We start from the raw sequence: 26,742 nt of genomic DNA on the forward strand, positions 1-26,742 counted from the left end.
GTTTACAAAATGAGGTTTGATTAATTTAGGTAATACGAACCAGGTAAATAAAACGAACATTAGTAATTGTTTTCGTTTTAATATATATATATATATATATATATATATATATATATATATATATATATATATATATATATATATATATATATATATATTGCATGAAATACCGATTGACTGTGACTCATCATATTTAGCCTTACTGGCATGGAATTATATATGCACCGCAGATTCCTAAACAAAGAATAAACTAATTTATATTGAGAGGATGTGAGAGATATACATTACCTCTAGAAAATATAGAAAAAAAACTGATATATTGTACGTCCTCAATTAGTGAAACTAACACGTATTCGTAAAAATATGTCCCTCATTTGATTTCTATTTTAGGCATAACTTAAGAACCAGAGGTGTGCACAACATAATATTGTATGCACTTGTATAGCAGATCAACATCTACCATTATGCAAAGTTTCATCCATACTGGATGAGGTCGAATGAAAAAAGTGAAGCACGAAGAAGTTTTTTTGTTTCTTTTTTAAAAATAAAAAAAAACATTGTGGCGTTCTAACATTTGTGTACTATCAAGTGTTAGTTTAATGTTTGTTTGTTAATAGATTAGGTTTGATAATACATAAACAAAAAAAAAGACCTTAGTTGTGTTTAGTATAACTTTGATAATTAGTCATTTTAGAAAAGTATTTCCGTACTAACTTGGAAAGTTTAATAACATTCCGTTAAAAGTTGTAAAAGTGCGCAGAGTGACAATCTGTCGGTAAATGTAAAACTGAAGTGTTCTGTAATTGTCAATTTTCTCAGTTATAGAATTGACCCACCATTGAGCCAAAGTTATCCAAATTGGATGACATTGGACGAAAAGGAAATGTAGGACAAAAAGTTTTTTTTTTAATAATTATAAAGTGCTTTTTGAGAACGTATGTGTCTTTTACTACACTATAGAGGACGTACTGTATATGTTACACGAAAGATTATATATATATAGGGTGTATCAGGAGGAAGAGGAAATACTTCGGGAAATGGTATTATGGGTAATTCTAAGCAAAAAGGTTCATATGGACATGGGTCCTAATCTCAACGATTTGAAAGCTACAGGTTGTGAACCCCTTTTGACTTTATATTGCGTATTGCTTACCCTGTACTTTTTTTCTACAGAGGTGAGACATAACGGATTTGGAAAATGATGGAATGGCCTTTCCAAAGGTATACAACATGCGGCAATATTGTCTTTGGAAAGGAAGCTACTGAGAGAAATTTCGAAAAGTCATTTATTTAAAGAAATTGGATGGCAACACTAATTCTCAAATGTCCCTCAATAACTTCTCTTCCAAAGACAACACTGCCACATATTACATACCATTGGCCGTCTCCTTTAGCCTAACCGGCATAACCATGAGGCGTAAAACTGAAAGATTTCATTTCATTTTCATACCATTGGAGAGGCCATTGCACCACCTTTTAAATCCGCTGTCATACCTCTGTAGAATAAATGCAGGGTAAGCAATAAGCAATATGAAGTTAAAAAATGGTTCACAACCTGGAGCTCTCAAACCGTTGAGATTAGGACCTATGTTAATATGAACTTTTTTTTTTTTTTTTTGCTTAGAATCACCCATACTACCATTTTCCGAAGTATTGCCGCTTCCTCCTGGGACACCCCATATATATTTTCAAGTGAATAATCATAATAATTCTAAATATTTAATCTGTATAAGATGTACAAAAGTTTCATGGGAGTTATATGACACAATCACTTTAAATTTTGGACAATCTTCTGTACAGAATAATCTGATATAATCAAAATTACAATGTATGTTTAGAAATAGTTAAATTTATGTGATTTTTTCGGACATTTCATTTTTCTCACACTATGCTTCCTGTTCTTCCAGATTTTTCAATAATGGAGTTAATCTAATTTTTATTTATAACTGTAACAAATTGTGTTTTGTAGAAATTATGTTAAAGGTGTATATATTCAACATATCTTTATAATACTAATATAATTTATTGACTATTCTACGCCTTTTCCTTCAAAATTTTCTAAACGTTTTGTTAAAATCGTGTAAGAATTTACCCAAAAATTCCAAAATTTGAAGTAAATAATATATATCTAAATTTTGTGCAAAGTCGTTTCCCCAGTCTTGTTTTGGAATATAAAATTTAAACAATCTATCAATTGATTTAAAATCAGATTCATAGTTCTTTGAACTTCTTTCGTCGTTATAATTGAAATGATTAAGAATTTGTTAATTCATTCCAGTCATTTCATCAGCTTTGTAACAAAAGGAAGTGAAATCAGACTGAACTCTATTCCAGTGCCGCGTTCAGTTAGAGATATCAAGGTTTCTCTCTTCTGCAAGCATAGATATTTAATATAATTGATCTTTTCACATCACTTCATTTGATGGAACAAACCCAAGTCTAGTTGATTTGTGGCGAATTTGATTGTGACCATCGAACAAGTGTGGTGATTCGTATTTCAACTACGAAAGGCCGTCTCCGGCAAGATAACAAAGAGAAGTCTTCTTCGAAGTACGTACAACTCCGTATCTCACCTGTTTCGCTGTTTTTGTTTTTACTGGTATCGGAAAGATCACTGTTTATCTCAGCGACTTCGAAAACTGCGGATTCGACACTAATATATTTAATTTTCGATCATTTTTATGTATCTACCCTTTTCCTCCTCCATGTTGCAGGGCACGGATCGTAAGTGTCACCGTTCATCTCAGCGACCCCGAAAACTATGGTTTCGATACTGATATCGGTCATTTATGACCATTTATATATATATATATATATCCTTCCTCCCCCAAGTTGCGATGATGAATTTGGATTTAATCAGCATCAGAAGTGTCACTGTGCGTATCAGCGAGCCCGGAAAGTATAGATTCGACACTAATATTGGTCATTTTCGATCACTTATAAATGTTCCTCCCCTTCCTCTCAACCCTAAGATGTATCGCCAAAGTGATATGAGAAAAATATCTCAGGTCTGAACCTCATCTATGATGAAAATTTTGCAAAAATAATCGAAAAATCTCCCTTTTATGATACTCCTTCCCGATTCTCATTACGATACATATGCTGAATTGCATTTTGCATATTGCCAATTGCATCGACAATTGGGGCTGTGATGGCTCAGTGGTAGACCGTTCACCTCTGGTGTGTGGGGTCCCTGGTTCGATTTCAGATCGCGACAATGAACTTTGTTGTGGACAAACACCGTGTGTGTGTTTTCCCTGATTCTCCCGTTTCCTCCATCTTTCTTCATTCCATTTCATTCATTTCCCATAATCACCGACTTCTTCAGCCTCCCCGGCATAATCGTAGGACGTAAAACTCAAAGATCTCACTTTTCCCTCGACAATTCCACCTACAATCGGATGAAAAATCATATCTCGAAAACGGTGCGAGATATTCAAAAAATAATCGATAAAGTCTCCCCTTTATGTTACTCCTTTGTCGATTTTCATTACGATATACACATATACCAAATTTAAGATACCTACGACAATTCTAACTCCAACCGGAAGTAGGGTTAAATCTTGCAAACTGTACGAGATATTGAACAAATTATCGAGAAATATCTCCTTTTTATAATACCCATTGCCAATTTTTATCAAGAGATCTTTCACTTGTGTCTGTACAGGGACATGTACAGATGTAAGCAATGATAAGGAGATTCATGCTCATATACGAATGATGTGCTGTGTAGAAAGCGCAGGTTCAGCTAGTCTATATATTAAAATGCTAGGTTTATATATTTATCCCCAATCTTTCTACAATGAGATCTCGAAAACAACAAATGCTGGAAACGTGCCGTTTTCGCTAGTCGATTCCAAATTTTGTGTAGATTGTCCAGTACTAATTGAATATTTTTAAAAAAACGTGGTCGTTATTTCTTTATTACTTTTTTTGGAGGTACACTGGAAGTGTTGAAATTTTATAAAAATAAATAATCATATCTTATGAATTATACATTCCAACACAACATAGTTGTATACATGGGTTGTATATCTCTTAGGCGTTTGTTTCATGGTGAAATGATAATGAAAAACACAGGATAACCATTTCTCCAGGGTAAGAGGAATCTTTATTTGCTTGAAGTGTTTTGGCCAATGCAAGAACAAAAGAAACTCTGATCATACATGAATTAGAAACTCCAACCGAAGTAGGCTTTATATTGCAAATGGTGTGAAATATTGAAAACATGATCGAAAAAAATCTCACCTTTATGATACCCCTTGCCATTTCTTTTTATCAAGACGTCTTTCACTTGTGTCTGCAAAGAGACATGTACAAATGTTGTGAGGAATGACAAGGAGATTCATGCTCATATGTGAATGATGCATTGTGTAGAGAGCGCCGATTCAGCTAGTTGTATCAAAATTTCATTTTTGTCTAAGTTAAATTACAGAAAACAAACATTGCCGGAAGGAAAAGGCATCGTATTTATTCAAACAAAAAATATATAGAAAGGAACAAACACGTACCAAAGATTTATTTTATTCCTTCTTGTCAGAATATACAATAAAAATGCAATGTTATTTCTTTTCTAAAATTCCAGAGTAAAATTTGATTTCTTGATAATATAATTTGTTCTTCATTTTTACCTATTGAACAGTATATTAGCTTTCTTCAGCAATTGTCTTGTAAGTCAATGAAATACACGAAAAATATTTGTTTTATTAATTTTGAACAGGATTTACAGGATGAAAAGGATAAACAGGATGAACAGGATGATTTTCTGAAGAAACGTGGTCTTCTTTCACCACATTACCTGCAATAGAAATGAATTACATTAGTTTTACCTGAAACACTGGTTTTACTAATAAACTTTTAATGCATTTCTTCTCAAACACAACACAAAATTTGTTATTTCAAATTTGAGGTTTGAATATAGTGAGATATTTATTTTACGTAAAAACCGCTCACACTGGCTTCACACGAAATTTATATAATATAGCCTAACATGTAGAGGTTAAAGTTACAGTGGTGGAAATTACTTTTAAAAAAGACACAGAAACTAGAACTAGACAAGTCAATCTGTTAAAGTAAACGTTAATTAAGTGAGAGTTTCATTTAATTGCCAACAGATGGCTGTACGAGTTCTGGTGATAAATGAAACATCTGTCTTTTTTTTTTTTTTTAATCAACAAAGTGGTGTAAGTCAAACTTACATCACCGTGTTTGTAAACGTTTAAGAGTGCCCACTGACTTCGCACTTCTGCGTAACATTTCTTTACAAAACAGAAAACAATACAATAGATTCTGAAGATAATATTCAAGATCCAACAGGCGCGACGAATGAAAGCCTGTGTTAAAAGAAAGTTCCTCAGAAACAGACGTAGGTGTCATCCGTATCAACGTTTTGCACATAAATGTGTGTTATAAAAAAATAATGTTGACAATTTGAGATATAATTTTGGTTGGTTAATATATTTTTAAACAATGCAAGTAAACATTTGTGAGCATTCCAACATTTGTTATTTGTTCAAAACATAAACGTAAACGTAGATATTAAAATTTAAATCATATGTCGAGTTTTACAAAGTTTCTCTTCATGACTACATTCTATTGAACTGACGAGAAGAGAAGGAAAAAGGATAAAACAAATGGTTTGACAACTACCTATAAACATATGCCTGAGGAGGAAGCAGTTCTAGTTTCGAAACGCATTCCAACATGTATGATAAATTTTAATATCTAGTTACATTTATGCTTTGATTAGAAATATTAGAAAACACAAGAAAGTTAGTTTTTACAACGTTGAAAAGTTTTAATAGTGGGAACCGTTGTTAGATAAAAAGTGCATATACAGATGATATAAAGCGTAGAACTTGGAGTTGGAAACTCGTAAGATGTCTGGTTTGGCAATGGTTAGGTAGCGAGTACAACGTAGGTGGTTATGTGTTAAGACAAACTACGTACTACGTAAGAGGTAATAGAACGGGAGTGTGCAGTTAACTAAGTGAAAGCTGACAATATAAAATGAATGACTTCTCTGATTTCCAAAGAAGGCAAAGAGTTGACTTTCGGTTATGCGATGCAAACGTAACGAAAGTGACGAATGTGTTAGGCGTGATGTAAGAACAATGTCCAAGGTGATAATGGCCTACAAAACTCACAGCGAAACCACATCAGTGAAGAGAAACAGTGGTCAGAAGATACCCCAACGACAGGTCCCGCCTAACATTAAAGCTGATTGTCATTCAGAATCGTCGCGCGACTGCTGTGCAAGAGATAGTAACACTTTAGCACAACGCTAATGTTGCCGCAAGCATAAAATTTGGACCGCTGAAGACTGGAAACTTGTGATATTGTCTGATGAGTCATCTTGCACCTTATTTTAAATCATGGTCTTTGTTTGTGTAGCGAACACTCAAATAACCTCTGATTCACCTAGCCAGAATAAAATAATGAATAAAATTTATTCAATTTTTGACTTTCCTTCGATTGTAATAACAATTACCTATTTTTCATAATATCTTTATTTTTAAGTTCTCATTTCCACTTTATATCCATTTTGTTCACAATTACGTACACTGATATAAGTCATATACAGTGGTATAACTCATGAGCCTTGTAAATATTCAGTGATGTAAGTAATTTTCGACAGCTGTAAAATTGTAACCATTGTACAAATTCAATTCAATCCAAGCCTCCCTCTATGTTAGATCTGGATCTAAGTGATATCCCTAAAATTATAACATTATTCCCGAATTTATTACAGTATCTTTTATGTTAAATTAATTTATGGAAAACTAAGAAACTATCACTTGCACCACTGCAACTTTAACCTGTGTCAACAGCATTTAACAAAAGGAAGAAGCATATTTTATATTTATCTTGTATACGAAATACACTTTTTTTGATTAATAGACTAAGTAGGTAAACTTCTGCTAAGACATGCAATAAAAGACTATTTGTATTGTGTTTCACTTAACGGTATTGCGTATCTACATCATCTTTACTTTTAGTTCATTGATTTATATTAGAAATTATCTTCCTGTTTCCCATGAATATGTCCTTCAATATGTCCTTCGCTGTTTCAAAATGGATTTATACATATGAATTTATGTATAAAAATTAATTACTTTATGAAAATTAATTTATATATAAACTTAATATTATTTGAATTAAATTTGGTTTACAAATATTAAAATTATATATTTATCTCGGTTTTGTAAACAGTCGTTTAGGGATGGTTTCGGGAGAAGATGCATGGAAGAAAAAGTTTATGGAAATCAAGTCTGGTTAAGAATAAGAAACAGTAGAAAGCTGCATCAAAACTAATGGAAAGATAGCTCATCTGAGAAGAACTAACATAGAACTTCTAGGTTGTACAAAATGGACCCGAGCGTATTTCATATGTAGAAACGTTAATGTGTTCCAGAATAAGAAGAAAAAAGAACTCTTACATTTTTTATTGACTATATAATAAATTTCCTAAAGTAAATATGCTCTCATCTGCTTAACTAACGCGTACAATAGATAGATTTTGCTGTTTAGGGGCTCACTGATTCGTTCGAACATTATCACAAGTTATTTTCATGAAAGGTTTTGTACAATAGGTACAAGTATCTGCCTGATAATATTACAAAACTCAACAAAACTTTTGTTATTATAAAAACAAGTTCCTTGTTCTTTTAGGGAAATTTTGTTACATTTACAGCAAAACTTTGGTTTTGCTATCCAAATTTCTATCATTTTATTGTTACTACGTGCATACCACAAAGTGCATCAGATTATCTTAAATATCAACACGTATTATTTGACACAATATAATACATACTTAATATTAAGTAGTTTAAATTCAACTATAGTCAAATAATGTTTTCTTTGCACTTACAGGCTGCCATTCCCCCAACATCGCACAAAACAAAAAAAAACAAAAAAGAAAAAAAAGAAGCTTATCATTTAATATAATTGCAATTCTTTTATTTCGTGCTAAAATATCAACTATTTGATACGCCTGGGAAAGATGTATACACTTGTTTCTCTATAACGAACGTAATTCGGACCAAATACCAGTTAAAGCATAGATATTTTGCTAGACTGCATGTTAAAATGACATAGAATAAGGTTTGAGAATATAGCTTATTGAAGCTTAAAGGTTAAAATGGTAGAATAGTATAATCACATGCGTTGTAGTTAATACTAGATTGAAATTAAAAGTAGAATTTCTTATACTTTAATATACGATCTATCCATCGATACTTTTGTATTCGGAATTTTTATTTTTAGGGCAGAGATGCAAATAAGCAACAAAGTTTTACTCGCCCAAGACAAAAGCTACTAGCCCTCATCCCACAATAGAAATCATTTACTTACCTTCGGTATGATATCAAATACTCGCCCGAACCGAAGAACCACTCGCCCCAGGCGAGTGGTTATTTGCATCCCTGCTTTAGGGTTTCCAATGAATAAGGAAAATAACATAATTGTAAAGATTAAATTGTTAAATTACCAAAACGCAATTTTGGCCCTCAAGGCATCGATGATCGTAGTTATTGCTTCTAAGGTGACCATTGAACGGCCATTCCTGATCTTTGAATGACAACCTAAGTGACTTTTATTCTTATTTTTTGAGTGCAAATAGTCTGCTAGCTAGAATGAGTGGAATCCACCTCTGTATGAATGAAGAATTTACAAAACCCAGAAAATTCTCTTTTTCTTAGTTATCAAAGTTTCCTACAGAGGAGGAAAAGATTACATAATGCAAGGTGGTTGACCAGTTCGGAGTTTAGCATCTCTTTTTAGCTGAGGTTATACGGCGTTAGCCTACAACTTAACCACATGAGCTCCCACCGAGAATCAAACCTGAGTCTTTCATAAATCTTTTTCAAGCAATAAAGTTGGACCAAAAATTGGTGGTAAACGAATTATTGATAAATTCTGCGCCTGTCGTGTATCAGGAAATTACCTGGACACCGGACTTCAAGATAAAAAAAAAAAAAAAAGATCGTGTCCATCATTGTGTACCAATCAATCTCAGAACAAATAGACTATTTCAGGTACTATTTATTGTCTTTGTAGTGCTAAAACGTATTAGTGTATCTTTTGCTTAACAAAAATCTTTATACGGATAGTGGAGAAGTGCCCTTAAGCTTGGTTTTGATTGATTACCATTTGATGGGAAGTCAAGAGCGAAGTTTTACGTACGTTTGGTTTCGTTGTATGTTTTTCATTGGATAAAAATAGTTACGAGTAATGATCATGAAATAAATGGTGAAAAACAATACATAACACCAAGTGGGATTCGAACCCGTGTCAAAGAGATAGAAAAGAAATTACCTAGATAGATACCTACCTCTGCTAGTTACTTCTGTAATACAGTAAATGAGTAACTATATGCAGCTTTCTTTTATTGAGTAGTATAAATCATAAAAAATGTTACTGTATTATTGAAGAAAGTTCAAAGAGGACATACATATAGTCTTATTCAAAAATCCTAGTTGTTCACCTCTATTTGAAAAACGCTGAACTCTTATCTATATTTGGAATTGAATCAAACAGATGTTGATTTTCTTTCGGTAATTGACAACTTTATTTACGGGCAAAGTATTGGAATTTTCTACGAACGGTTGCCAGAATATCGCCTTTTAAAGCAAGGTAGATGGGCAAGACGTTGTTGAACAAAACTCAATAATCCGTGATGTATTATTACAAATAGTAGTACAGTAAAGAGTATGCATGTCACAATTGGGAGAAGACAAACAAGAGTCTGCTATCCCATGCCGTAAGCGTCTGTGGATCAGCAATGGGCAACTAACGACATCTGGCCAAAAATTGGCGGCCTCGCAGCGACGATTCGCGGTGGCCCCCACTTCCATTTGAAATTTATACCACCAGTGACAGAGACGCGACGAAACGCCAATAAACCACAAAATTATCCCCCCAAATATGTCAAATCGCCTATATGCATGACACATCAAGGTGAGTCTAAAAAGCACCAAAATCAAGTCCTCGCTGCTACGCGGTGGTAACTTCAACACCCCGACTCTAGATATCTGTTTCGACTCGACGAAACCTTGCTGCCAGTAACACCCTAGCTGCAATACTTCGACGCGTCGCTATATCGACGATCGACATTTACCCGGAAAGTGAGCCACTAGGTGTTGGCGACGTTTACGGCATGGGGTAGTCAATAGTGTATTTTGCTATATATATATATATATATATATATATATATATATATATGCAGTGCATAAATAAATAATAATTTCTTCAAGTAAACTCAAAACTCAAATTCAAATTATTATTGGCATCAAATAACACGTTTTTTCAGGGACATAAAGTTTTTTTTGAAAACTACATATTAGAATTTGCCCTTACGAGTGTTATTTTCGTAGCTCGCCTTGATCTATCGACTGATAAATGCCTTATATTTGGAAAATATTTCAGTTAAACAAAAATTAAAATTTAAGATTTAGTGATCATTTTAGGCTTTATCTAGCTAACTATACTAGGTACATCTTACTAGTGTCACAAGAAAGAACTTAAACAGTATATTTCAGTATCAGTTGTATCTCTACAAATGGTATGGATCTCGCACAGCATCAAATGAAAAATGAAATCTTTCAGTTTTACGTCCCACGTTATGCTGAAAGAGACGATAATCATGAGAATGAATAAAATGGTGGAATGAAGAAAGAGGGAGGAAACAGGAGAACCCGAGAAAATCTACACATACGGTGTTTGTCCACAACAAAACCCACTTAGTGTGAACTGCGCTTGAACCTGAAACCCTACGTACCAGAGCTGAACCGTACAGCACGACGTTTTAAGTTTATAAGTTAATTTTTTCTCCATTTTTAAACCTACAATAACATATATGAAACATGAAAGTTGCAAAAGATTTCCTGAAGACGATCATGATAGCTATGGCTAAGAAATAGAACCCAGAGAGATGTGAGAATTATAGAACTACTACTTTCATGCAGGAAAAATTTTGCTTCGAATGCTGAACAAAAAGTTGTATGGAAGAACAAATGGAAATTGACGAGAGGTAAGGATACAAGAGGTGCAATTGGATTATTAAGGGTGATCGGTGAAAGGTTTATAGAAAAAGTGAAAACCGTGCATTTTGTATTTATTGGTGTAAAAAATGCTTTTGACCAGTTAATTGTGTTGTTGGCAGTTCTAAAGAAGATTAGGTTGAATGGAAAGATTGGAGACTCATAAGAAACTTAGATATGAACCAACAAGTAAGTGTTAGAATAGAGGAGGAAATGACAGAGTAGAGTGCAACTGAAAGGGGGATTCGACAGGGAGTCTCTCGTCAAAATTATTCAATATCTTTCTAGAAGAGGCAGTGTAAAAGATCTTACACAATGAAGACTACATTTCGGTAGGAGGTATAATTATTAGATGTAATTATACAGTTTGCAGATGATATGGAGCTTGTTACGGATCTAAAAAAGAAAACAAATAGGTTGTTAAAAAAACTTGAAGAAGGGTTGTGAAGAATATAGGATGAAAATAAATGTTAGAAAGACAAAAGCCATGGTGATTGGAACGAAGCAGTCGATGTCAAATACAGAAGCAGGAGTGGAGAAAATAGAACAGGTGACTGGTTTCCGATACCTGGGTAGTGTTATTAGTGATGATATCAAAGCGAACGTGAAATAAAAGCAAGTCTAAGATTGGCGAAAGAAGTTTCTAGGTGTGTGTGTGTGTGTGTGTGTGTGTGTGTGTGTGTGTGTGTGTGTGTGTGTGTGTGTGTGTGTGAAATGGGACTGAATGTGTAAGTCACTAAATTTATTTAAAATACCTGTTTGTACAAATATACCATGCCTTCACATTTATACGAGCTTTGCCCAACAGAGTTCGTCGAACGAGTATACCACTAGATTGTAAGCAATTGGCTCTCATACTCCTATTCGGACGTTCGCCCGTCCGGTATTCCTGCTAGAACCATCTGAGACTCTTTTGGATGTTTGCACGACTTACATTCAAGAGGACATTAACACTTTGGTGTAATTTCGATTGTTAATTACATCATTTAATCATATTTGAAACATCTATAAAATTATTATGCTTTGAAATGTTCTGCGGTAGCATCTTAATATGTGCTTATTATGAAGAAAAATTGTTAGCAAAACTTTCTGACATGTGAGGATGTGATCCAATTCAAATACATTTAAATGTATTACATTTTACTATGGACAAAAATGTATGTTTAAAAAAAATACTGAAATGTGTACTAAAATATTTGTCTTCATTTTGGAGTTACTGCAAGAGGATCCTTATTGCGATGGATATAACCCAGGAACCTTAAAGACATCTGCAAGCAGCATCACTACTGATCACACTAACTTTCTCTGCAGTTATTGTAAGAACTGTTTATAGAAACCAGATATATGACCCTACAACAGCGTTTCCCAACCGGTGTGCCGCGGCACACTGGTGTGCCGTGAATTTGCCGCTGGTGTGCCGCGAGGAAATCGAAACAAATTATTAATTCTATAGCAATCAAATTGCAAGACAAAGGAAAAATGTATATTTGTATTTCACATTACTATGAATCTACAACTTCAAGTTTCATACCGTGTTACTTTTCTGTACATTTTAATGTTGAAAAAAGTATTTGTTATCATTATTATGACTATTATTGCTTCTTTATTGCTGCAGACTATTTCGTAACTTGAAATTTTAAAATATCATTCAATCCTTTTGACAAAGCAAACATGCTTACAAATTACCTACATTTGTGTTTTAAAACTAAAAGAGATTTTTTGTTCGTTCGTTATTTAGTGATCTTTCTTCTTAGTGAAAAGTTGGATCCAGTTTTCGAAAAAGAAAGCTTAGTTTTAAAACCCTGAGTCTAATATTCCATTGCAATTGTTTTCTATTTTTAAATTAGAATGAAAAATAAGCATAATAATTTACCACGGGGAAAAAACAGTGATCGAGCTTTCTTCTCTGTGAGAAGTAGATTAGTAATCACAGAAAAAAATACCACGGTATTATATATTTACAAATAATACTATCTATGAGTGTGCCGCGAGAATTCAAGTTACACCCGTGGTGTGCCGCAAGTTGAAAAAGGTTGGGAAACGCTGCCCTACAATATGGAGTATTTAGCTTTCAAAAACTTTCAAATTTCTGTCAATTCCCTATCATTAGGCGGAAACACTCAATGTTTAGTAAATATTTATTTTTCTGTTAATACTAAATTTTCTTTTAGAAAAGAAAAAAACAGTATCACATTTACCTGCGCTATCTGTGCAAACCTGATGTGTGTATGTTCCTGTGGAATTACTATATTCTTCAACGCTGCATCCTGTACCTTTTGGACAGACCAGGCCAGCGCAGTATGTGCCATGTGCTGATAGAGAACGAAATATAAATTTTAAAATTATCTATTTTAACGCAATTTCAATTTGTTATTAAAACTCAACAAATATAATACAGACAATTTCCATAGAAAAGCTTTGTACTCAACAGATTGTAGCATTAAGATAGCCGTGAGCTGTTAAGTAGACAATAGACCAAAAAAGATCACATAGGAAGCTTTCTAAAATGATAAATACCTGTAGTTCTTTGTTTCATTTGTACAAATACGAACACAAGGGATGACAACAGGAGTGAAATGGACAAGAGTGCAAATATTTCTGTATTATGGTGCTATGTATAAACATTTGTCTTGTTTTGTGTTGCTCCGTTCTGACCCAGATCTCTCAATAAGCAAATTCTTATTTTTAAAAATTACTTTAAAATTTATAAAGTTCGAAATTATTGAGAGTACCTGTACATCTTAATTATAATTTCAGAAAAATTATAATTCAATTTGTCATTTAAAGGACTCGTCACTTTGTGGAGAAAAAATACAGTAAGAATGATTTTTGCTGTCTTTTCATCATCAGCATCATACGAGCATCATCATACGTATTTCCAGATTTTTGCATGTTTCCATCCCTGCTTAAGTGCCCGCCAAAATTTCATATTCCTTTTGTCCGCCTTGTGAAAATGTTGAGCCTTACTATCATTTGGGGTGTTCAGAGTACAAGGAATTCAAGTCAGTTGTCAAAGCTGTGGGAAAAAAATGACAAAGTTTGTATACATATGAAAATGAGCACTGTTTTCTACAATATAAGAGCTATTTACAATACCTAGACATGAATCTTTCTAGCACTGAAAGGAGCTTCATGTAAAGATCTTAAATATAAAAAAATCACCAAAATAATCAAAAATGGATTTGAACTAATTGTGCACTGACTGCCCCATTTAGGAATTACGGCGGAAAATACAATTTAGTTTTCTTTCTTTTTTCTTAGTTCTTTTATTTTCTCTTTTCCTATTTTTGTCTCCTTTAGTGGAGTGCTGAAAACCCTATAAAAATTCTGTAGAATGCTGGAGCAGCGGAACACCTTCGGAGTCGGCGCTCCTGTTTGGTTCAGTAATATAGTTTTTCAGCCATGTAAACTGATTTTAAAATTAAATTTTCTTCTACAATATTCAGAAACTTTTCCACCTGTAATAAACCGTTAGCATGAGATTGCTTGTTGTGCATCCTACATACAGAAGAATAAAACATGACACACACACACACACACACATATATATATATATATATATATATATATACTAGCAGCGTTCACCCCGCTTCGCTGGGGTCACCCCGGAACGCAATAAACTTTGTTACTTAGATAATTTTTACTTTTTTGCTTTCAAGTGATATGATAAAAACCATAGAAGATTGCAGTAAATGTTAACATTATATCGCCTGTCATTTATGTTAACCCGCCGAGTGACACGGTCATGTGGGTTGCATATAAATACGGTTAGATTTAGCTATGATGAGCTAACAAAGGATTTCTACGTTATGGACACTTGAATGGTCAATTATCTCAAGACACTGGTAATTGAAAATTAAAGTGATATGATAAAAACCATCTAGGGTCCAAATCTTAATAACCCCCCAAAAATGAAAGAAATTGGTTCAGCCGTATTAGCGTGATGAGCTAACAAAGGATTTGTACGTTCTCTTTTATATATATAGATATACCGGGTGCGTCATTTATAATGTCAAACCTTGATGACGGAGAAACCAAAAAAGAGAGAGAAGCGAAACTTTGCACGAAGCAACTATACAAAGGGGCACATTGGCAGACGTATTATTTGACATCACTGGATGAACAGTGTTGCCAACTCAATATAAAGTTATGATTTTTTAAATGGAACGACCTAAATTGTATTTCATAATTTAATTCAACACTAAAAAGGAAGACGAAAGATATGCCACCCGCAGGTCAGTGTTGCAAACTTCTCGAGAAATAACGTTAAATATGTGTCACATTTAAAGGCCTTTTGCACACACAGGGAGTGAGGTACACACTAGTTTTGCACAATAATTTAACTATTGGCCAGAACGGTTTAAATTGACACCAAGTTTAGATGGGTCCGTTAAACAGTGTTGACATAACTGAAAAGACAAAAGTCGAGTTTGGATATGGTGCAATAACTCGAAAAAGGTCATAAGTACATTACGGTTTAAAATTTATAGGACAATTTGTGATGTCATAAGAAGCATTCTCACGTTTATTTGAAGTCGATAAGTCAAGTACTTACCGAGATATTCGGAATTTTGTAAAAGCTGAGAATTTTGCGCTGTAGAAGTTGGTAACGCTGTCTCAAATTCCCACTTTTTCCCTCAACGTTGAGGAATTCGTAAAGAAGTGGTTGAAACAAAATATAAACATTAATAAACACACATACGACGAAAAAGAAACTTTTTTCAGTATTTGAAATGACTAATTAAGCGTAATTTACTGGATATGAAAAAAAAACGTAAGGAAGTAATAGGACTTCATATGACAAGATAATACAAAGACGTAGAAGACATGTAGGTATCTAGTAGCTACTTTCGCACGATGAAAATATTTATCCTCTTATAAGTTTTGGACACCAATATCAAAACAATCCAATACTCACTGTGTACATTACCAGCATGTTACCAATTCCTGTTAACAGATACATGGAAAAAGTATTCAGCATGTCAGGAGTCACACATTATTTAAAAAAAAAAAGTACAAAATAATATTCCACTTCAAAATGAAAGGGTAGAAAATGAATACCTTGAAAAACAGTACATGTACTCATAAAAGAACACGTCTGGTAACCCTACATATCAGTATGTGAAAATCTTTCAAACATATGATACATACCTTCGTAGCTTAATCCAGATTTTTGATAGTAAAGCAGCTTGACCTGTCGTATCGTTTAGTGGTGCGAGTATTGGATTGTTTTGATTTTGGTGTCCCAAACTTATAAGAGGATAAATATTTTCATCGTGCGAAAGTAGCTACTAGGTACCTACATGTTTTCTACGTCTTTGTATTATCTTGTCATATGAAGTCCTATTACTTCCTTACGTTTTTTTTTTCATATCCAGTAAATTACGCTTAATTAGTCATTTCAAATACTGAAAAAAGTTTCTTTTTCGTCGTATGTGTGTTTATTAATGTTTATATTTTGTTTCAACCACTTCTTTACTAATTCCTCAACGTTGAGGGGAAAAGCTCCTAAAACTGCACAAAATTATACTTAAGTAGGGAGTAAACAGAAACGATACTTTCCTGTTATTCCTAAAACTGTAAATAAATACAGACAAATTGAAAACTTAGTGTCAGTTTTTTACACTTGAGAGTACAAATCACGATTATTGTTTCACAAAAACTACGCCATAATAAAATGTTACCTTTTTTTTTTTTTAGTGTATGAGCTCGTAATTTATGGGAATTATACATATTTTAGACATAAGTTAACGTTAAGTTATCGAAATAACAACACTATATTCATTTGTTTTCTAAAGCTTGTGTGTTTCAACTACACCAAGAAACATTCCACTGATTCAAAGTTCGGAATATCAAATTTTCTCTTACTACATAAAATATGTTTAAATTATTTTTCGAAAAACTATTACTTAATCTTTGCTGACTGAGATCAAAATAATACTTTGTTTACCAAAGACAGTAATGTATAAAAAGAAACTTAAGGTAGTCGTATGGGTTTTATAGAATATACTGTAACATATTTTTTCACAGTTGGCTCGGTAGCTGAGCGTGATAAGTTTTTTTTTTTTTTTTTTTTTTGCCATTCATTTTGTAAATTTAATCACTTTACCTGGTTCAAATCCTATTTTCTTTTTTTTATTTTTTCTTCCTGTGATCTAATTGTATAATTAATGTATTCAATTCAAATATCTATATCATGTAATTATACCTCTTTTAGAAAGAATGTTATAGGCCTATGTTTTGAAATCCCACTAAGATTGCGGTGAGGCATTATAAAAACATCTAAGGAATGAAATCAAATGTAGGCAGTTATTTAGCCTATTCCGTTCTTCACTGTTGGGCCTACTGCCTGTGCTGATATATAGCTGCAGCTCCAAAAAGAAGTAGTATACACTGTTTTCACTGGCTGGTTATGTGAATTTATTATTTATATATAAAATCATTCTGGAAATAATTCTTTTATCCAAAATAGGGCTGAAAAAGATAAAATAAAAGTATACGTTACCTGAAATAGGAATGTGGGGGCTCGGTGGTGTGCCTAAAACTAAGATTCCACACAGGAGGCACAGAAGAACAATTGTTCGTAGGTAGACCATAGCTGTAAGAAATAAACCAAAGATTACTCCAAAGATAATGATTGAACAACACAAGAGAAGGATAGGATGGCTCAATAACATTCAATCATTGGTGCCTATAACATTCTTGCTTATGTCTACTTAATTAAAATGCCAATTCCTTTCAATTTCATAATAGACAAACAATAATAAAAGTATTGTTGCCCTCACTTTGTTCAAAAGTGGACCGTGTATATGTATTCTTACTGTAATACTTAATTACTGGATGTATGAAGGAGAACTTTCCAAGAACTAGACTAAGCACTATTTCGCTGATTGACAGTCGCATGATTGTTTATGCCGTTACGCGAAAATTTGCTGTTTGTCAAATAACGTCGAGATCGTATAGAGTGGTAAATCATCCACAATAACGTTATTCCAGGAAAGTAGAAACCAATTCTGTGAATTGAATCTTCAAGAACGTTTACTTTAACATGTTACACATTGGTAGAGGATTGTAGAGGAAAATGTTTATATTTTACCATAATGTGGGACAGAGAACATGGAAAAATATAAGAATTATTCGAGGTGATTTTTATAATGTTACAACCTGTTACCCTTGACAACAAGTTTCTAACGAAGTTGCAGAACGGAAGTTATAACTCACAAGGAACGGACATAAACAGGTCATCCGGGACATCCGAATCAAACCTACTCCATTCGATAAACATAACAAAGATATGTTCATGCACAAAAAAATAGGTGCCTCGGACAACGGAGTATGTCCCTGGGGCCCATTAACCCTGGGAGTATAAAGAAACTCGTAGACTCGCAGTGAAATAGCTATTGCATCAACACTGTTCATTGAAAAGTCATGGGTTATAGTTCATTCTCTTCAGCATGAAACAAGCTTTCCAGAAGTGCTATGTATTGGGCCCAATAACGTACTTGAACAGGGAAAATTAGAGGAACGTCGGGAAAATTCCCTCCATCAACTTTGGCCCCTCTGGAGTGGCCAGTGGTAAAAGCACACAACTCAAATGTATCTCGAAAAATACTATAGGTGATGAGTGTAATAAGTTTTCTTTTGATAGACGTAATGGGTATGAGGGAAAAGGTATACCAATGCGCTCTGTACATAGAAAACCGAAAACTGTACATACAATACATCCAGGTAAATTCATTGCAACTCAAAAACTTCATTGCTTCAATTTAATTACTTTGAAATAAGATAATCTGTGGTATGCAGTGAGACAAAGGCTTTGTGGTGACAACTGGTGTGAAATAAAGGTAAACCATGAAAATCTCCTGGATGTTCATGCCGATTCCAGAGCAATAATTTATTCTCTTCTTTTTAGTATAGTCTTTTCTTTCAAGGGTAAACTAAAAAGTGGTGATTTTTTGTTTATATGATACTCTTATTATGTAAATTTATTTACAAATAAAAAACTTTATTTGTTTCATAAAACTTCATGAACTGAATGACATAAAATAAAGAGGTACTTCCGGCTGAAGTGCAAAGTTGAAATTTGGCCTGATTGTAGCTTTCCGGGACTGAACCACAGGGAAATTGCCAAAAGTGTATATTTTTAATTTTTATGGAGTCTAAAAGGAGTGAAGAAATTCTCCATGTTATTTATATGAGGTTTTTTTAACCTATAATCTTATGTTTTAGGTGCTTGGAATTAAAAAAAAAAACTTGAAATTCGGTGCGCTTGTATGTTTTCTATAAGATTATTTAACAAAATCACTAAAAATAAAAAATCCAACTTTAGAGTGCTTTTATGGGGAACTGAAAAATCTTCCCCATGTTTATGTGGGACACCTTTTACACCTCATAATTATTTGACACTTCCTGTACGGCCATAATGATTAAATTTGACATGATAGTAATTTTTCGGGACTAACCGACAAGAAAATTACCAAAAGTGAATACTTTTAATTTTTAAGGAATCTAAAGGGATGAAGAAATACCCATGTTATTTAAATGGGCGTTTTCTTGGGATACAAAATAATATCTTTTAAATTGTTGAAATAGGAAAATAAACTTGAAATTCCATAGAATTGTGGATTTAACATCTTAACTGCCAATGACGACTCAACTCGTCATGAGACTTTCGCTTGTATTTGCATTCTGACGACTACGTTCGTCATAATAAGATTCGTATTGGGCGTGACGAATTAATACGAACATAAATAGACAAAAGAAATGAACCAGCTGGAGATCGAGACAAGACATAACTTTAGGCTATTTATACACGATGAGGCGACAAAAAGCAGCTTATTTAGTAAACACATAGCATCTAAATAATATCTTATTTATGCATTTGGAACGCTGAGCATAGACATAGGAAAAAGTTAAAATTTAATTGTTCTAAAAATCTGATTTTTTGTGTGTGAACTTAGTACCACTAATGGCCACTTACCCGCATTACTCATCATCGAAAATCGAAAATAAAATTTCGGATCATCCTTATACATATGACATTCCATCTACATCAAAAGTGTAACTGGCTTTGAGAATTTTTATTAGTTTTAAGTTTCTGGGGTGTAGTACGTTAATTACATATGATTTGCTATACGACATATTCAACGAATTTTTTCATTATGATTAATAAAGAAAAGAGATATTTCCTAACTTTGAAGTCATTTTTCGCGTGACTCAATGAACGGGTATGTTTAAAAAATAGTTATATTGGATTTAACACCCTCAAGTTAATACAAAAACGCAATTAGAAACGTATCGAAGTGTAGACGCATTCACTATTGGCATAAATATTACTTCAATGACCCTAATTTGAGGTCATTTTTCTCGTAATGCAATAGGCAGACAAATTCAAAAATAGTTTACTTTCATTGAATTCAGCATTCTCGCATCCTCAACTCAGTATGAAAAGTGAATTTATAAATGTATTCAATCAAGTATAGGCACTTTACTATTGTCATAAGCGGTACTTCAAAGAGCCAAACTTTGAGGTAATTTTCCTCGTAATCTTGTGTACGGATAACTTTAAAAATAGTTTCATTGGTTTCATCTTCCTCAAGTTAGTATAAAAAATTCAATTAGATATTTAGTGTCGGCACTTTTTACTAGTTCCTTAACTTAGTCCAAACTCAAATTTTTGTGACCAATAACTCAAGAACCAAATTACCTCAGTTGACTATATCAGAAACTCTGGTGGATTTTGATGAATTTAGTAAGGATATGAATTACTATGTTATACATGTTTTTGGTTCTGAACTTATAGGCCATCAGATTTGAGATTTGGACTTATATATATATATATATTCCAAATCACAAATTTGATGGGCTATAACTCGAGAAACAAAGATCTGCATACCACAATGTTTCTTATGGTTACTCAACTCTGCACACAATGACAAATTTGATCAAATTGGGATTAATTCCATCAATTGCGTTTTAATGAAAATTCTTGATATCACTGAGTCCAAACTCAATTTTGATGGCGAATAACTCGAGAACGAAAGGTTTATAGAACATAAAATTTCATAGTAAATTAACAAGTTTACCAATATCGCCAAAGTCTACCACCATACTAAGTTTTGGCAACATCAGATTAGTTTTATCGATCACGATTTATTGAAATTTCTTGATTTCACTAAGTTTAAACGCGTATTTGATTGTCAATAACACGAGAGCCAATGGTCTGCATACCATAACAATGCGTACTGTGTCCATCAAAGTCTATATCCCCATGCTAGGTTTGGTCAAGATCAGATTAATATCGTCGATAGCATGCTACAAATATATTCTTTCCTTAGTATAATGCAAAATTTGATAACCAATAATTCAGGAAACAAAAGCCTGAACACCGTAATATTTCAAATGTGTATGCTACTAAGCTTAGACAGTTCAATCACCCTCCCAATTTTGGCTAAGATAGGAATAGCTTCATCGATTGCGTATGATCTATATCCTACTATATTTGTGATTATTTAAAAAAAAAAATCAATTTAACGATGAAAATGAATAAAACAAAAAAGAGAACAAATGTGTTAAAAACTGGAAAATATTAGCTCTGATTTGCATCTAACCAGTACTTAGCATCTAACAGAACAAGAGTGTTAATACGATGTTAAAATACTTTAATATAGGGCCTACTCCTAAGTAAAAAAAGTGCACAATGATATAAAAATGAGTGTGTTTCTATAAACGGTTACAACATAAGTTACATATACTCACTAAAGCAACTCCATTCTAGTTTAACGCTAAACTTTGCTTATAAGTAATTTCTGAATCTAAATCTTAGTCATATTGTCTAGAAGATTAAAAGAAAATAAACCAAGTCTCGTAACAACGGTGATGATTGAGAAAATTTGTCATATTTACCTGATACAGTGTACTACTCCGTGGACCCAAAAATGATGACAAGTTCACCAACTAACTGAACATATTGGCTTTATGAGACACTGTAACAAACCTTAATCTTAAAATGACTTTCATAATATTTGTAATTTTAAGTTAGGTTGGGCAGTAGTAGTGCGCTATGTTTACAAATAAATAAAGTAGAGCAGTGGTTCTCAAAGTGGGGTATGCAGACCCCTGAGGGTCCGTGGGACGTAGCCAGGGGTCCGCGACGCCTAAAAATTAAAATGTGTTATAATAAAATGGAACTCACAGCTGTTTTGCAGGAAGTATTTTTTTTTTAGTTACTAAAAAGAAACCAATTAGAAATTATACTTAGGTTTGTAAATTTAAATGTTTTCCTACTTTACTAAATTTCTGCCCTGTGAGTATGAAGAGTTGTTTAAAAAGGCCTATCACTTACTTATGTGAACAGACCTTTTCTGTTCTTTGCTGTATTAAAACCTGAATAGAAAGCGAAATTGCCTTAATGTGGAATCGGACCTAAGATTAATGGTGACAAAACTTATTCCGGATTTCAGTGCAATTATGGAAAAACAGAAAGAATTTCATTCCTCAAATTAGTGACCCCACATTTGAGAGTATTGTTTATCAAGAGAATTTCTTTAAAAAGAAAAAATAAAAAAAGAAAGAAAAGAAAAGTACATTGATTTTCAGACTTGAAAGTTAGTGTATTTTCAATTGGAATTTCGTTCACCAGGAAACAATGATGTATATTTAGAGTAAATTACTTTTTGCAATATTTTTCTTGATCTTTTTCTTGTCAGTGGTAATTCTAATCAGTATAGTTTTTAATACCATGTGAAACTTCAGATAGCATTGCCAGGGAGTCCGCGGACCACTTTCCGAGCGAACAGGGGGTCCGCGGATCACTTTCCGAATGCACAGGGGTCCGCGCTATCGGAAAGTTTGAGAACTACTGCAGTAGAGTACCGAAAATTCATCCTAATGTGGACCAAAGAGTGGCCGAGTTTGTGAAAATGCCGGGTTATCGGGAATTGGGTTAAAAGAGAATAAGTACGAGTGTTTCCTCAGAAAATACAGTACTGTACTTGTATGTATTGGTTGCTTGAGAATTCAACAGAGAATGAACTGCCCAATTACCCTTAAACAAAGTACGTACTTTATGAAGGCATAGAGCCTTTACTATACATGAAAATAGTATAGCATAGTAAAGTATAGTATATCCCTTACTATACTTGAATGGGTCTGTGCGATATATATATATATATATATATATATATATATATATATATATATATATATTCGCTCTGCCAGGATGTGGCAGAGTTATCCGGACTGCCGGGTAATCGAGTGCAGAGGGGATTCTACTGTAATAAATTAATGTTAGAGCAACAATAGTGAATGCGAATTTAAATAAAGAAGTATAAAAGCAGAGGAAGGAAATGCTTTCCTGTGAGTAATTAATACTCAGGAAGAGGAAGCTGGTTAGTGTTGCATATATTATGTCTTCGATATTGCAACCTTTTTCTATTTCCTGACCACCAACACTACTCAGAAAAAAGCTATCGCAATATTGAAAAAGAAACAAAGATATCATCACACTTAGAGATCGAGAATGTTACGTATGTACTTATCAGTTAATGAACGCAAGTCACAGCGATCCATAAATAATAAAATAAAATTCGAGTTCAATATGCCATCAGTTATTTTACATTTCCATTCAATTATTGTTCCCATTTCCTACCTACTGCAATAATTTTCTTCAATAAAATAAAACTGTTGAATATAATCCGTGCAGTAGTAGATAAATGAGATTTATTTTCGTTAAATGTTGTTAAACTTAACACTTTAATGCACGAATAATAACATTGCTCCAGTTATCTTTCTTCATTAAAATTCCACGATTTATCTGAAAATCACTGACTTTGAACGTATATAATTCTCCTTGCAGTGCTATAAAATAAATAGTTATGAAAGAATAACAACAAATATACCTCTCTCTTATTTTAGAAATGAAGAACATAATATGTAGCTAGCTTAGCTCCTCTCACTCCGAAAGATGCAAAGTTGAATCCTTTCAAAAATGCTACTGGATTCCACAGAAGAGAAAGATGCTCTATGAACGATAAAAAGCTATGGATAACTCGCTTTTAGGTTGCACAGAACAAATAGATAAATAAATAAACATGCAATCTACAGTAATATCGAGTTTAATAGGTTATGAAAATTGTACACATTCTACTCAGACACTTCTTAATTTCCATTTATCAATACGAGTTCTTACTATAATTTTTTTAACCCTTTATTGAAAGTAATTTTGGCCGTGTTGAAATTGTTTTTCTTCTTTCTTTCTTTATACATTACGTAGACAAAATGTAAATAATATCCAATAATATGTTTTTATGTTTGTACTTCTGGGCTATCAAGCTACAGGATATATGTCATGGTTGTATTACACTAGTGAAAACAGAGTTTAGTGTCAATATCAGCAGAAACCATGTGGTATGGAAGATTGTGAAACTGTCTTTTTTAATGTTACGAGAACAAAAAGGTTTAGTGAAAAAATTTACAAGCAACAAATGTGTACGTTTTGTGCTTTCTATATGCTTTTTGACGCTCTCTGATACACTCTGTCCGACCTATGTCACTAGACGAAAACTGTGTAGTAGAAAGCTTAACTCCATAGGTGCCACATGGCATCGGCGTGCGCTATACTGTAATGTACACATTTTAAGAATATCATTAATATTGTTAATGATTCACTATGATGATAATTGGGTTAAACTACCAGAAGGGTCTGGATACTTAAAATAAAAAAGTACACTTTTCAGAATGAAAACAAAGCAGTACAAGAAATATATAATTACTTTGTCTTGAGTTATTCGAGCTACATGTATTCATAGAGATTATTTGATCCTTCGCACATTTCCCCTTCATCTACTATACTATCCTGTGCCCATGCCCTCCTTTTACTTAATTTCTTTAATGTCGCTACGGTAACTCACGTTTTTTTTTTTTTTTAGACCTACTCTGATCCTCATTTTTTCCTATTTCTTAAACGAAATTCTCCTCCAAGCATGTCTCAGTGTATTTATTTTAGTGAATCCTGTCATGATGCAATAAATATGTTTGCTTATCGTACCATCCAATGATTGATAGCCAATTGATGAAATAAATCTAACAGCTAAACTTCCACTTCCAGTAGCTCCGTCTCTCAATGGGCTATTTCTTTCCGACAGTTTATAGTTAAATTAGATGTGATTATTGCTAGGGCTACGTTTTTTGGTGAAAGAAAGAACTGAAATTGATGGCGGAGAACTGGAAAAAATATTCCTTTTGTTGAAAATTTAGTGGAATGAAAACTACCTTAATTAATAATTATACTACATTGCAAACACAATTTTAATATTTTGGTACCCAATTTTATACATCTAGATATTTGGTACTTTGACATTAAAGGCGCTTAAAAGCAGATAATAATAATAATAATAATAATAATAATAATAATAATAATAATAATAATAATAAGCGCTTAAAAGCTGCAAATGAATACTTATTGTTATCAATAGAAATTTTGAAGTCTGTACTAAGCCAAAAAAAAAAATGCCTAATATAAAATTTGGCTCAACAGTAATTTTGTAAGGCACTAGTTTGGTTTGGCACAATCTATATACTTTTCTTATATAATAGTAATTATTTATTTTTTGTTTTCAAGTGTTTTATTATTATTATTTTCTGCTTTCAATCGTTTCATTATTATTATTATTATTATTATTATTATTATTATTATTATTATTATTATTATTATTATTATTATTATTATTATTATTATTATTATTATCTGCTTTTCAGCGCTTTTATTTTCTACTTTTTTTTAGCGCTTTACATATTTTTTACTTGTTGCACCTTTGTTGGAATCGATTAATATTTTATTAAAAAACAGTTTTTTAATTTAAAAAATCTGCTTTTTAGTGCATTTTTGAAGTCGGTAGTTTTTCTTCCCAGCAGTTTAGTTAGATACCTAAACTAAAAGTAAGACATTAGTAACTTCCTAGAAATTTGGTCGGTTAATTACGACAATAACACTGTCAGCCGTTGTGTTGAGTTTCGTGGTCTAGCTCCAAAGACTATTCTGACGAAATTTACATGAAACCACCGGGAAGTATGTTCTTTGAAACAAAAAGAAATGAATAATCAAATTCGATGCAATTATGTCGAAATCATGCGTGATCATACTCATAATTATGTATGAACGGTATCAACCATTGAGGAATTTCATGCTGATTTTTTGGAATTTTCGAGGACTATTTTTCTATCCTTGTAAAGTTTAGCTGAGGTCATCAGGAAAGAATACTCTTTGAAACAAACTTATGTCGACTCTCCAGAAACTCAAGTAAAAACACCGAGTCAACCGATCAGTGAAATCTTGAAAGGGTGACCGCCTAGGAATCAAGTGCGGTAGGCATCGTTTAGAAGCTGCCTTAGTATAACTGGTAAGATCTACGTACTCAGCAACCGGTCCGATCACTTCTAATACCGGAATTTATTCTCTCATTCTACATAAAGTCGATCGACAAAATGAAAGCGCAACTTACCCAATGAACAGCCATGTAGCCAACACCGATTGTATTGAATTAATGAATACGATTTAGCTGAGGCGTTAGCGGTGATAATGTGTGCCTCCTTCACGACCATTGGTTGAGTTCTATCGAAACATCGACATAATGAACTATCGCTTGACATCACAATTTCCATTGCAACAAACTACGCTAGAGCACTGGCGTAGGAGTTTCAACCC

General features: G+C 33.1%; 1 protein-coding gene across 1 annotated transcript; it reads right to left on the bottom strand.

The window, feature by feature from the left end:
* Positions 1–173: 173 nt before the first annotated feature.
* Positions 174–26,652, bottom strand: LOC145694797 (uncharacterized). Its single transcript, XM_081771444.1, has 4 exons — positions 26,540–26,652; positions 17,545–17,637; positions 13,238–13,351; positions 174–4,798 (listed from the first exon to the last, which is right to left on the bottom strand). The coding sequence occupies exons 1-4, from the start codon at positions 26,637–26,639 to the stop codon at positions 4,707–4,709; spliced, it is 399 nt and encodes a 132-aa protein (XP_081627570.1). The 5' UTR covers positions 26,640–26,652; the 3' UTR covers positions 174–4,706.
* Positions 26,653–26,742: the final 90 nt, after the last annotated feature.

Source organism: Thermobia domestica, chromosome 9, assembly GCF_964235325.1.
Source record: "Thermobia domestica chromosome 9, izTheDome1.hap1.1, whole genome shotgun sequence".
NCBI lineage: Eukaryota > Metazoa > Arthropoda > Insecta > Zygentoma > Lepismatidae > Thermobia > Thermobia domestica.

What these genes read in the sequence shown, in the direction of transcription:
- LOC145694797 (XM_081771444.1), bottom strand. Translation starts at nt 26,639, where the DNA reads ATGGTCGTGAAGGAGGCACACATTATCACCGCTAACGCCTCAGCTAAA. An exon ending in GCTACATGGCTGTTCATTGG is followed by an intron (nt 17,638 to 26,539) that starts GTAAGTTGCGCT and finishes TATTTCTTACAG; the next exon opens with CTATGGTCTACCTACGAACA. An exon ending in GGTTTGCACAGATAGCGCAG is followed by an intron (nt 4,799 to 13,237) that starts GTAAATGTGATA and finishes TTTCTATTGCAG; the next exon opens with GTAATGTGGTGAAAGAAGAC.